This window comes from Alligator mississippiensis, chromosome 1 (genome assembly GCF_030867095.1).
Source record: "Alligator mississippiensis isolate rAllMis1 chromosome 1, rAllMis1, whole genome shotgun sequence".
NCBI classification, from domain to species: domain Eukaryota; kingdom Metazoa; phylum Chordata; order Crocodylia; family Alligatoridae; genus Alligator; species Alligator mississippiensis.
In genome coordinates this window covers 195,942,241-195,954,422 of record NC_081824.1, presented here as the reverse complement: position 1 = coordinate 195,954,422, position 12,182 = coordinate 195,942,241, and the positions used below count along the sequence as shown (strand labels likewise).

Genomic DNA, 12,182 nt, shown 5'->3' with positions numbered 1-12,182 from the left:
TCCAGCAGAGCCGAGCGCTGTACTAGCAGCAGCTGCAGCGCCACCGCCGCCTTGGCTGGGCACCCGCTCCCTCCCGGCCCGGCCCGGCGCGGCCCCGCCGACTGGCACTGGCCCGCGGCAGCCGGCCCTCGCCTCGCCTAGCCGTGGCCGTGCCCGCGCCGCGCAGGGCGGCGGGATCCTGGGGTCCTTCCTGCATGCCCGCTCAGCCCCGGGTCTAGGCATGTCTGCGGCGCTGCTGTCCGCCTTCTACGACATCGACTTCTTGTACAAGGTAGGGGACGGCTCGGGCTCGGGCTCCCGCCCGCGGGGCGCTTGCACGGCGGGGGCGCGGGAGGCTGGGGGCCGGCTGCAACTGCGGGGTGCAGGGCAGAGCCAAGCCCGGACGGGGCGGGGCGGGGAGCGGGAGACGGGGCAGGCCGTGGCCAACTCTTTGTCCCCTTGTGCCGCCCGGCAGCAGACGGAGAAGTCGCTGAGCAGCATGCTGGACAAGAAGGCGGTGGGGACGCCCGTGGCGACGCCGGGCTCCAGCTTCGCGCCGGGCTTCCTGCGGCGGCACTCTACCAGCAACCTGCCGGCCCTGGCCGCGCCGTCCTCCAAGTTCCCCGGCTCGTCGGGCTCCAGCTCGCCGTCCTCCTCCTCGTCCTCGTCGTCCTTCGGCAGCCTGAAGGAGGCGGGCTCGGGCGGCGGGAGCCCCACGGCGCTACTCAACAAGGAGAACAAGTTTCGGGACCGCTCGTTCAGCGAGACGGGCGAGCGCAGCCAGCACCTCATGCAGCAGCTCCAGCAGCAGCAGCAGGGCGGGAAGGGGGGCGGGGGGGCGCCCATCAACTCCACGCGCTACAAGACGGAGCTGTGCCGCCCCTTCGAGGAGAGCGGCGCCTGCAAGTACGGCGAGAAGTGCCAGTTCGCGCACGGCTTCCACGAGCTGCGCAGCCTCACGCGCCACCCCAAGTACAAGACGGAGCTGTGCCGCACCTTCCACACCATCGGCTTCTGTCCCTACGGCCCACGCTGCCACTTCATCCACAACGCGGACGAGCGCCGCCCCGCGCCGCAGCCCGCGCCCCCCGCCAACGCCGCCCAGCCGCCCGCCCAGTCCGGCAGCGGCAGCACGGGCGACCTGCGCGCAGCCTTCGCTCCCCGCGACCCTGCCGCCAGCGCCGCTTCCTTCCCGCGCGGCGCCGAGCGGCCCAAGCTGCACCACAGCCTCAGCTTCTCCGGCTTCTCGGCGCCGCACCACCACCACCACCACCAGCAGCAGCAGCCGGCGGGGCCGCCGCCCGCGGGCAACGGGCTGCTGGAGGGGTCGCGCACGCCGCCGCCCGCCTACTGTGAGGAGCTGCTGCCGCCCGCCTGCGCCAACAACGCCTTCGCCTTCTCGGGCCAGGAGCTGGGCAGCCTCATCGCGCCGCTGGCGCTGCACACGCACAACTTCGCGGCGGCGGTGGCGGCCGCCGCCTACTACCGCTGCCAGCACCAAGCCGCGCCGCCGCCGCCGCCTCCCCCCGGGCCCGCGGGCAGCTGCCCATGCCCGGCGCCGCCCGCCTCGCCGCCCTTCAGCTTCCAGCCGCTGCGCCGCCGCCTGCCCGACTCGCCCGTCTTCGACGCGCCGCCCAGCCCCCCGGACTCGCTCGGCTCCGACCGCGACAGCTACCTGAGCGGCTCGCTCAGCTCCGGCAGCCTCAGCGGCTCCGAGTCGCCCAGCCTGGACTCCGGCAGGCGCCTGCCCATCTTCAGCCGCCTCTCTATCTCCGACGACTGAGGGGCAGGGCAGGGCAGGCGGCGCCCAGCCGCCGCCGCCGCCTCCTCGCGGACTGCCGCCACCGCCTCCCGGGAACCAGCCAAGCTCGCACACGCGGTCCCTCTGGGCTCTGAAGGGGAGGGGGGGTGTTTTCTCTAATCTCTCTCCTGGTGTTTTTTGTTTGTTTTTTTTTGTTGTTTGTTTCTTCTTTGCTTCAGGGTGTTTCTCATTTTTCTCTCTTCGCCTCCCCCCCTTTTCTAGTTTAATTGCTGAGCAACTAAATTAAAAAGCAGCGGGGTGGAAGAGAAGGCGGGAGGGCGGGGAAACCAACCCACGTTTTATGTCGCGAGACGAACAAAAACTTCAGTCTTTTTTTGCTTTTTGCTTTTCCTCTGCAAAAGGGTGAAACGGTGAGGCGCACAGAACAAACCTACTTTTTTTTAGAGAGAGACCTTGGAAGAAGGGGATTGTCTTTTTTTTTTTTTTTTTGTTTCTTTGTTGTTCCTCTTGGAGACTAAGCACCAGCAGCAGCCATTCCATCTCTGTGTTCCTGTTTTTGTTTTGTTCTTTTACAAGAAGCATTAGCAGAAGGGAGGGGGGGAAAGACGCCCCCAGAAAGCAACAAACAATCCAGAGGGGCCTGAACTCTGCCTTTCCAGCTCCTCCAATTTTTTTTATACATGGGAGGGGGGGGGGAACAATTGATTATTAAGTGGGGGGGGGAGGAGTTGTTTGGGGTTGTTTTTTCTTCCTTTCTGGCCTTTCAGTCCAGTTCAAAATTAAAACACACAACATATGAAATGTATAAGCTTTTAAAAGAAGAATCCAACATCCTGCCAAGAATATGCCTTGATAACAACCCTTTTTTATATATATAAATATATCTATATATATCTATATATATTATAACAAATGCTAAAACTTTTCATTCCAAAGTTTAATATTGGTTCCATTGCCACCACTTAGTGGACGTTTGGCTTAGAACAATTTGTGTTGTTGTTGTTTGCTTTATTTGGAAGCACTCAACCGAGCTTTGTCATTGTTGGAGAATAACTGCTGATTTTTTTTGTTTGTTTTTTAATTTTTTTAGCTGTTTTTTGAGTTGAACTGCATGAGTCACTGCACACAACTCAATATGAAACTATTTAACTTATTTATTATCTTGTGAAAAGTATACATTGGTAATTTGTTCATACTGTATTTATCGGGTATGATGAAAAGCAATAGATATATATTCTTTTATTATGTTTAAATTATGATTGCCATTATTAATCGGCGAAATGTGGAGTGTGTGTTCTTTTCACAGTAATATATGCCTTTTTGTAACTTCACTTGGTTATTTTATTGTAAATGAGTAAAATCTTAATTTAAGAGATTGTATGTAATATTTATTTCATTAATTTCTTTCCTTGTTTACGAAAATTTTTGAAAGATTGCATGGTTTCTTGATAGAAATCGGTCTCGATGCTGTGGAAGTAGTTTGAGGATTTTTTTTTTTCTATGGGTTTTCTAGAATGTAAAATGGTTGTAGCCCGTCCAAGTTTGTTTATTTGTTTGTTGTTTTTAATGAAAACAGAACTACTTTGCAATCAGACTTCAAAGTGGCAAATGTAAATCAAACTCGTTTGAAATTTAACCAAAAAAGTATTTTTGTTGCCTAACTCCACCAATCACACTGTGATAATAGTCTCAAAGTATGTAGCAATAATTGGGGGTCCCAGTATTATATCTCACAGTGCCTTCTCAAGGGTCCACGCTTGCCTTAAATCTTCCTCAACCAAAAAAGTATTTTTTCTTAATGCTTGACATGATAATTTGAATGTAGGGATGGGTTTTAACTACAACAATTTCACCACTTTTTAAATAAGCAAGGAGGCCAGGCCACCTTTGGATCTGAAACTTTATACAGTACGTGAACATATCTTGTTGAATTAAATTCCAAAACTTTGTAATTATTACTATTTTTTTTTCCTTGTGTAGAAAGTCCGGGGGGTGGGAGGGGGAGGGGAGGGTTCCAAAACTTTCCTGGACGGTGGATGAATGAGCAGTAGCTTAGCTTTTTGTTTTGTACATAGGTACAGATTGAGCACTATGTACTTTTTTTTTTTTTTTTTTTTTTGACTACTTTAACAGAAATATGCTTTGAATGTAACTAAAGGATAAGTCAACTTGAGTTGTAATATATTTTCGGGAGTCAGTTCACTACAAATTGAGTGTGAGACTGTAAACTTTGTACTGTAAATGTTTTGTAGTTCTCCCAATAAAAATTTTTGGAAAAAAAAAAATCTATTGAGACCATGCCTGCAAGGTGGTGCTTTTTTACTAGCTTTCCCTCATCAGAAATGTGTCTAGCTACAGATTAACCAGGTTTTGAACTGCAAAATGACTCCATTCCTGTAGAAATCACTGGTCGGCTGCCAAAACTAATAACCGGTGTTCCAGAAGGTTCCAAAGTACTAGTGCAAGTTAGATATTATGTCAAGCTTTCTTGGAAAGGAAGAGGGGAATAAACCTTTTTGCTTTCTGTACCTTTAGTTATCTGAAATGGAAAATCCAGTTAATGGTCTTTTATCAATGACACTTGCTTGTGTAGGTGTACTAATATGTGGCCTAGTTTGTGGGTTTTTTTTTTAAGCTTGCATGGGATAAAGGTGGGGGGGAATGAAATGCGACTAAGACCTAGGTTTTGATTCAAATGCATTTTCATCTGCCAGGAATACAGGCTTCCATCCTAGCATTCCATCAGTTGATGTATTGGCTTTAAAGTCATGCTTTCCTAATTGTCTAGCTTATTCTGTCACCTCTGGGCCTTGGGGATTTGGGTAGCCTAAATCCTTGCAGATAACTTTCACAATGAAGTACAAAGAGGCCTGTGGGCCCTACATTTCATTAATTCAGGAAGCATTTTGGTTTTTTTAATGTTAATTCTATAACGGGGTCCTTTCTAGAATCTCTTGGAATATACTTGGCATGATTTGGAAGACTTATTTCTACTTCTGTCAGCCTGATAAATGTTAACTTTATGGCATCTTTGTACTGTCCGGATTGCCACAGTATGTTCTATAAATACAAGGTAGAATGTAATACTGTGCCATGTGTTTGTGTAACAAACCTTGGACTGACTTTTAGCATAAAACTAAACAAATAAGTGATAGGACAATGCAATCTAATCTCTAAAGTGGATGATGCAAACCTGTTCCTACACATTCTCTCTGCCTTGTTTACTCAGAATTGCTGTTTCTGCTCTTTTAACAAGCTTTTCTTTCAGAAGAAACTGGATTCATTTTTTTGTTTGTATAGTACCCAACACCATAAGTCTGACTGGAGCTCTAGATGCTATAGTAACTTACTTGCATATAAAAATGAGTTCCTGAGTGCTCACTCTTTCTCCCCCACTATGTTGTTTGGTTAAAAATAAGTCCTGCTGTTTAAACTTCCTAAGCTACTGCTGCCTACTTGAGCCAATCCAGTTTTATGCTAACTTTAAAAAAAAATAATAATAATAACCTCCCCCTGCCTCATAATAAAATACATGTATTACTAATGTGTAGTATAGGAGAGAGTGTGAGTGTAGCTTTTTTTTAACCACTTCCCTCCCCCTTGACTGTATCCAAAGGAGGTAAGAGATTTGGCAATCAATAATGTCTCATTTGGGCAGCTGTATTTTCTCAGACAGTACTTGCATCTCCTGTACAAACTTCTGTGTGTTGAGTAGCAGCTCATTGTGAGTCACAGCAGTACAGTTTGGTGTTTCCTGGTTGGTGTATGAATCCTGAAAGTTCTGCAGCAGCTGTTCCACATTAAATACAATTGCACTGGTGTTAATTCAAGCTGTTTTGTGCATTGGCAGTGCTGCCAGCAAAGCATGAATAACAGTTCAAGAAGTCTCGCAAAAGACTAGTGCATTGGTATGTTGGGGGGAGGGGGAAGTGGTAAAGAGGGCCTAAAGACTGGTGCACTGCTTTCTCGCTGAAAGCAATGCTCCTGAAGTAAATTGTTTAGCTCCCCTGGAAAAATGCATTTAAAAACAAGCAACCTCCTCTTCCCCCCCCAGCTTTTCTTTTTCTCTTCCAATACCTCGAGCAGTCCTTGAACAAGGAAGATTAGCGTGTGTGTGTGTGTGTGTGTGTGTGTGTGTGTGTGTGTGTGTATTTTATGTGCAAACTGATGCTTGCATTGAAACAAAAGTTCTGTAGCTTTTATTTGGGAATTAACTGAAATGCATGAGCTAGGCCAGACTATTCATAAATGTCCTGTTGCCTTGTAAATGGGTGGACTCTGCAAAACAATAAATTGCTTCTCTACAGGAACTTTGCATTGGCACGATACTTTAAGGTCTTCAGTGCCTCTTGTTGGTGTGATTCTTGCAAAGTAATGTTACAAGGATGGTGGGGATATAGAAAAGTGATCTATAATAGCCAATCATAGCTAGAGTTTTAGAACTCAGTTTTTCCTACTTCTGTATACTCGTTAACGTAGAAATCTTAAATGTGGACTTGGACTTTTACTATTAAATACAGTAGTAAGATTGGGAAAGAGCTGGTGTGATACCACTTAATATGTTCAATGTGGGATTCTGAAATTTATCAAGTAAGTTGTTCCTATTAGTCATGGTACTTGTTAATTGTTAAGCCGCTCTCTTTACATAGTGGGTGCTCAAATTTAAGTATTCTGTTTAACTTGCCCTAGGCTTTGGGCCTGGCAGAAGTTAATGAAAAGACTCAGACTGATTTCAAAATGCTTGTCTGGATTGTGCAATACTGAACAATGTATATCCAGCAGCACAGATACTGCTCTTAACCCACTAACACGACTCAAGCAGTAAGGCAGCTTCTTTCTCTCAACTCCCTGTTCATTTGCAGGCCCAAATGGTGTAATTTATACTACAGTACTGTTTCTATTACAGTGTGCATAAACCCAACGTTATTGGCTATCAGATTGCAGGCCACTGTTTTCAGTATATACCAAATTGTAGGAGATGGCATGTCAGCAAGTCGCCTATTAATTTGGTAAAGAGTTTACAACATGCATTTCTTCCAGTATTCCTCTCTGATTCTCCACAAAGTTTTCATGCATCTTGAAAAACGTTCTCCTCTGCCCCCCACCCCAAGCACCCAGTCTTAACAGCTGTTGAGGTGAAAGGGCTTAATAAAGTGATAAGTTCATGCATCTATCTCTGACAACTACATGCTCAAACTCTTATTTCATTTCTATTTGCAAAGTAAACCTAATCTGAACATACCCATTACAGCTGAATGGTTTATAGAACAGCAGAAATAATGACATATTACATTTTTATCCTACCCTGGAATGTGAAACTTTGAATTAAAATAAAATTAGTGCTAGTATTCAGACCCGTCAATGATGAGACACTAATTGTGGGTTGATACATATATATATTTCTGTCTCTCTAGCTTGCAATGTTGATTGTACAGCAGTTCTTGAAAAGGAAGTTGGGAATCTTATGTTGTCCAACAGAACTGAATTGGTATGGTACTGACAAATTCCAAAGGGACTTCTGGCTGTAAGGTGGAGAAACAAAGAGAACCTCTAATGTATTGTAGCTACATCCCTATTTTTCCATCTGTATGCTTATACCTTCCTTTTTAGCATTTTATTTCAAATTCTTGGCAGACAGGTTTTCCAACATTACTTGTGCTGTGATTATCAAGTGGCCTTGAAGTTACCAGTACAGTTCATAGGCAAGCAGCTAGAAAACTACATTTACTTGTGCAAATGGTCTATCACCAATAAACAGCTGATGATAAAAAAGCCCTAAGAGCTCTAAACCATTGTTATCTTTGGAGTTGTGGAGCTGTAACTAAGGTGGTAACTAGAAACTTACCATAGTCATGCTCTTCTACTGTCAAATCATTGCTATGATTTTGTGTTTCTCTTGTAAATTAAATCAGAATGGCAAGGGTGGGTTGGCAAACCACCTGGTGACATGTCTTGATGGTGGGGAGGGGAGGAGGTGGGGCAGTGGTTTTATTTTCTCTGCCCGTAGGACAATTCCTGTAGCTACTTGTTAAAGCTTCATTTCCATGTTGGCAACACAATGAGCAGGAATATTTCTTGTGATCACATGGAGTACAGTGTTTTTATTTGAAAATATATTGGTGGTGAAAATAAGACTTCAGTCAAAACTCATGGTCAAGTACCGTAAATATATTGCTGAAATGTCCTTAATAAGTGACAGGGTTGCATCTTCAGAAGAGATGAAAAGGAAGGTGTCTGTGTATGCTATTAGTCTCTAGATTTTACAGTATTCATGTTTAACTACAATTGTGTAATTTTTTCTTCTAAAAATGTAGTGTGTATTGAAAATCACTGATTTAATTGGGGGGGGGTCAATTATTAGAAAATATTCATGCAAGAGTTTAATTTCTTATGGACTTTTGAAAAGTTAATTGCCGAAATCGCAAAACATCAGATACATTCAAATAATTTGGCCAGAAAGAAGTTGATTCTTAAGTCTTAAATACACAAATAAAAATAATTTCAGGTTTTCTATTAAAATAAGACATGGTAGCTGTGTATAATGGAGACATTTTGGGGTGAGAGACTATCATTGGCAACCTTGTGAAAAAACAACAAATTACTCACCCCGATAAATTGTTTTTGGGTTGGGTTTTTTTCTGTTGCTGAGCCTTAGAGGACACTTCCTGAGTAATTTCTAAGCTGTACAGTACTTGGAAAGGAGTAACAGAGTAACTTAAAACCTTCTTTTCCCTTCCATGTCTTAACTTAGATAGGTAGGGACACCTTTAGAAACACTGACATTTGAAAACAGAGGTCCTGTATCACTGGATTATTACCCACTATCTTTTCTAACTGTCAGTCACTTGGATACTTAGAATGCAGAGAGCTGCTCAGCATAAGAATTAGAGAGAAACTCTGTAGCAGTAAGAGGCTTCATAACTGGTATTTTGATCAGCTTTAAACTGTCCATAAAATCCAGTATTAGATCCATTGTATTGTACTAAAAAATAGCCAAACAGGAGTGTGAAAACCAATTTTTCTTTAATGCAGGAAAGCACAAAAATGGCCTTTACACTTGTTAACTTTTTCCCACAGCCATACAAAAGTGGTCCTGTATTTCTTTTCTCACTTATTTTTTTTAGTTACATGGGTATTCTGACTCCTGGATAAAAGTGGTTGAACAAATACTCCCAAAGTCCTTGTTCAGTGTGAGATAAGGTGACACATGTGAGCCTCTGAATTTGGCATGCATTGCCAGATCTTAAATGGGATGATGTTGTTTATGAAGGCTTTTCCCCAGATAATGATATTCAGCCTGCTCTTGAATTGAGCATGGAAAAGAGACTGCAAGGGAAAAGCAATATCGTTCCCCAGATGTGTTGCTTTTGCCATGTTTGTATGTACCATTTATGGGGAGGAGATTTTGATCCATGAGCTATCCTCTCTCCATTAAAACTCTTTGTACTGAATAAATGTGCATGCCAGCCAAGTTTTCAGTGTGTACTGAGTGCAGAATGCTTAGCATAGTGGTACACCACTATAGAGCCTCTTGCTGAACTGGTCAGCTGGAGAGATTCAAGTTCTCAGTGGGTAGAGCACATACCTATGAAATGGGAAGGGGAGAGTGGTCAAGGCAGTCTCCTTGGAAGTGGGAAATGTGGGCTTGAACTCCCACAGGTAGGAGGAAGAAGTCAAACCCTGGGGATCCCATGTTCTGAGACTGCTCTGACCTCAAAGCTGTTGTCTAAAGGTAAGGATGCTCCTTTGTGGGTATTTAAGAAGAAATTAATGGAGGAATTAATCTTACTCCCTTGTTGGAAAGAAAAGGCTGTGGTACAGGAGCCTGTTCAGGGTTGTGAATCCCAAGTGGAAGGAGATGACCTACCCTGGACAGGAGTGTAGTTTAAGACTGATTCTGTGTCCTAATTTTTTATTGACTAATTTAGCTCTGTATTAAGTGTGCTGGCTACTGTAAAACTTTTCCCATCATTTCTCCTCTCATTCTTGCCTAACATGACTAGCTTACTGCATGCATTGTGTAAATAGAGATCTTAGGGCCTAGTTTAGGGCTGCAGATTTTGCTCTCAGTCCCAGGCACATACATGTTAGGCCTTGTAACACACAGCATGCAGTGCCTAAACTCCTTTGTTTCAGGGTTGCTGGTTGTAGCAGTGTTGGTCTAATGACATAGGCAGACAAGGCTTTTTGGGTAAATGTGATACCTTTTATTAGACCAACTAAATAGTTGGAAAAAATTGTTCTTTGCAAACTTTCGGCCACAAAGAACAAAGAAGGGTGTTTGTGCCTGAAAGTTTGCAAAGAACAATTTTTCCATCTATTTAGTTGGTCTAATAAAAGACATCACATTTACCCAAAGAACCTTGTCTGCCTTAACTCCCTTGTGGAACTAGCCCTTAACTTTTCTCTTGCTAAAGGCCCCATATTCAGTATCAGAGTTTGGATTTTAGTACAGGATTTCCTAGCTCCTGTTTGACGCTTAGGCCATTCCTCTTTCTAGAGGAACTGGGGTTTTTTGTGAGGGTTGTTTTTTTTCTTTTTCATACAAACCAAATTGAAGCCATGTTCTAGAAATAAATCTTCAGTGAAGTTAAGTACAGAAAGGTCCATATCTACCTGCATTTGGGTAATGTTTTATGACAGCAAGTTTAATCGGAATGGTAATCTTAACGGGTGTGGGCTCAGCCATGGTTAGGGTGGGAATGCAATGGGTAAAAGTCATGTAGATTAAAAACAAGTATAAAATTAAACTGTTTATGCTGCTCTGCTGTTTTTCCACTGAATCCAAACTGAATCTATTCTTAGGAAACTATCTGTTTCTGTCATAGGCACGTTTTGGCACTAGTGAGTTGTGCTTTTGTTCATTCATGCACAAATGGAATTCCAGACTATACTAAATAGTGTTCTGGGAAAAATCAGCTCAACATGGAGGAAGCAGTATTCAAGCATCCTAAACCGAAACTGAAAGGTTTGGGGTCAGTTTGATTGTGTGGCATTCTGGAAAGAGCACTTTGGAAACTTGAGAGGGTACCCTGGAAGAGAGAGACGCCTGCCTGGAAAAACCTTTGGCTCTGGAAGCAGCTCCTTCCCGGTACAGAGTGGCTGCTTCTTCTATAAGGCCTACATACAGTCTTTCAGAATTATCTTTCTGAACAAACTTTGTAGTAAAAACATGAAACCCTGGCACAGGTAAACTTCAGTTTGATACTAAGGCTAAGTGCAGACAGTCAATAACCCTGAGGCTGAATAGATTCAATCTTCGCAGGTTAGTCTAAGCTGCATCAATTGAACCAATAAGGAAGTGAACAGACATTCACTTTTGAACTCACTGCATATTGTTCTATAACTTAAGGCAGGGGGTTTCAACCTTTTTAAACTAGTGTATCCCTTCTGGTGGTGGCAGTTTGACCCAGGGCGGGGGGGCGGGGAGTGGTGCTCACAGGCGGCCCCCACCACCACTACCCACCGCCCCATGCTGCTGCACTCCACTTTTCCATGGCTAGTCTCATGTGCAGTTCCGTAGGCTGCTGATGGTCCTTGTGCCACACATACAACCAGCCATGGAAAAGTGGGGTACAGTGGCGGCACAGGGCAGTGAGTGGTAGCAGTGGCTGGGTGGCACCTGTGTAACCCTGAGGGGTGCTGCTGCCCTCACCCCCTCGCCCCCCCCCGGCCCTGCTCCTGGGAGGTGGCAGCGTGGGGTGGTGGGTGGCAGCAGTGGCCACCACATGCGAGCCTCCCCACCCGATGTCTGTCTGTAGAGGGGCACCTCCTTGCCATCGGCTATTGGCCAAGGGCAGTGGCCCAGCATCCAATCAGGGGAGTGAGCTAGGGTGGCGGGCAGGGAGGTGCCACAATGTGCCACATGGGGCTGGTGGTGCCCAATGTACCCTTCCCCCTCCCCTGGGTAAAAGCCACACATACCCCCTGTGACCTTTCCAAGTACCCCTAGGGGTATGCATACCCCTGGTTGACAACAACTGACCTAAAGCCTAGTGATGAAAACCCCAAAACCTAACCTGGTTCCAGTTCAGAGGTTGGAGTTTACAGGAGACACTCTAATTCTCTGTGGTCTAGTTCCAGATCTTGCTAGTTCTCGTTGTGCAGTTGGAGGCCAACAAGCACAGTCGTAACATGCCTATCTTCCTTAGGTCATGTGTCCTCTTTCATTTGTGTGATACCATGCACCAGACTGTGCGTCAGGTTGCAGATTGTCTGTTCCCCTGCAAGACATCCTTTGAATGTGGAGGTGACTGTTCCCAACTGGTCAGGTCCTCCCTTCCATGGAGGAAGGACTCAGCCAATGCCTGCAAGGTGGAGATTTGTATCTTTTCTCCTAGTTACATATGCCACCTTGCCACAGTAGGGGCCAAACAAAGATGACCTTCAAGTGCAAGATCTTTGGTCTTCCATGGAGACTGGGCTGGAAATTAATTACTTG

The 12,182-nt window shown here is 45.3% G+C and overlaps 1 protein-coding gene across 2 annotated transcripts; it reads left to right on the top strand.

The window, feature by feature from the left end:
* On the top strand, window positions 1-4,036 carry ZFP36L2 (ZFP36 ring finger protein like 2). 2 transcript variants are annotated; one of them, XM_059718590.1, is made up of 2 exons: window positions 1-271; window positions 458-4,036. In XM_059718590.1, exons 1-2 carry the CDS (start codon window positions 221-223, stop codon window positions 1,760-1,762), a joined length of 1,356 nt encoding a protein of 451 aa, XP_059574573.1. In that variant the 5' UTR covers window positions 1-220; the 3' UTR covers window positions 1,763-4,036. The 2 variants fall into 2 exon arrangements, with proteins under 2 accessions (XP_059574573.1, XP_059574566.1); XM_059718583.1 differs by having other exon boundaries at window positions 2-271; window positions 455-4,036.
* The last annotated feature ends 8,146 nt before the right edge of the window (window positions 4,037-12,182 follow it).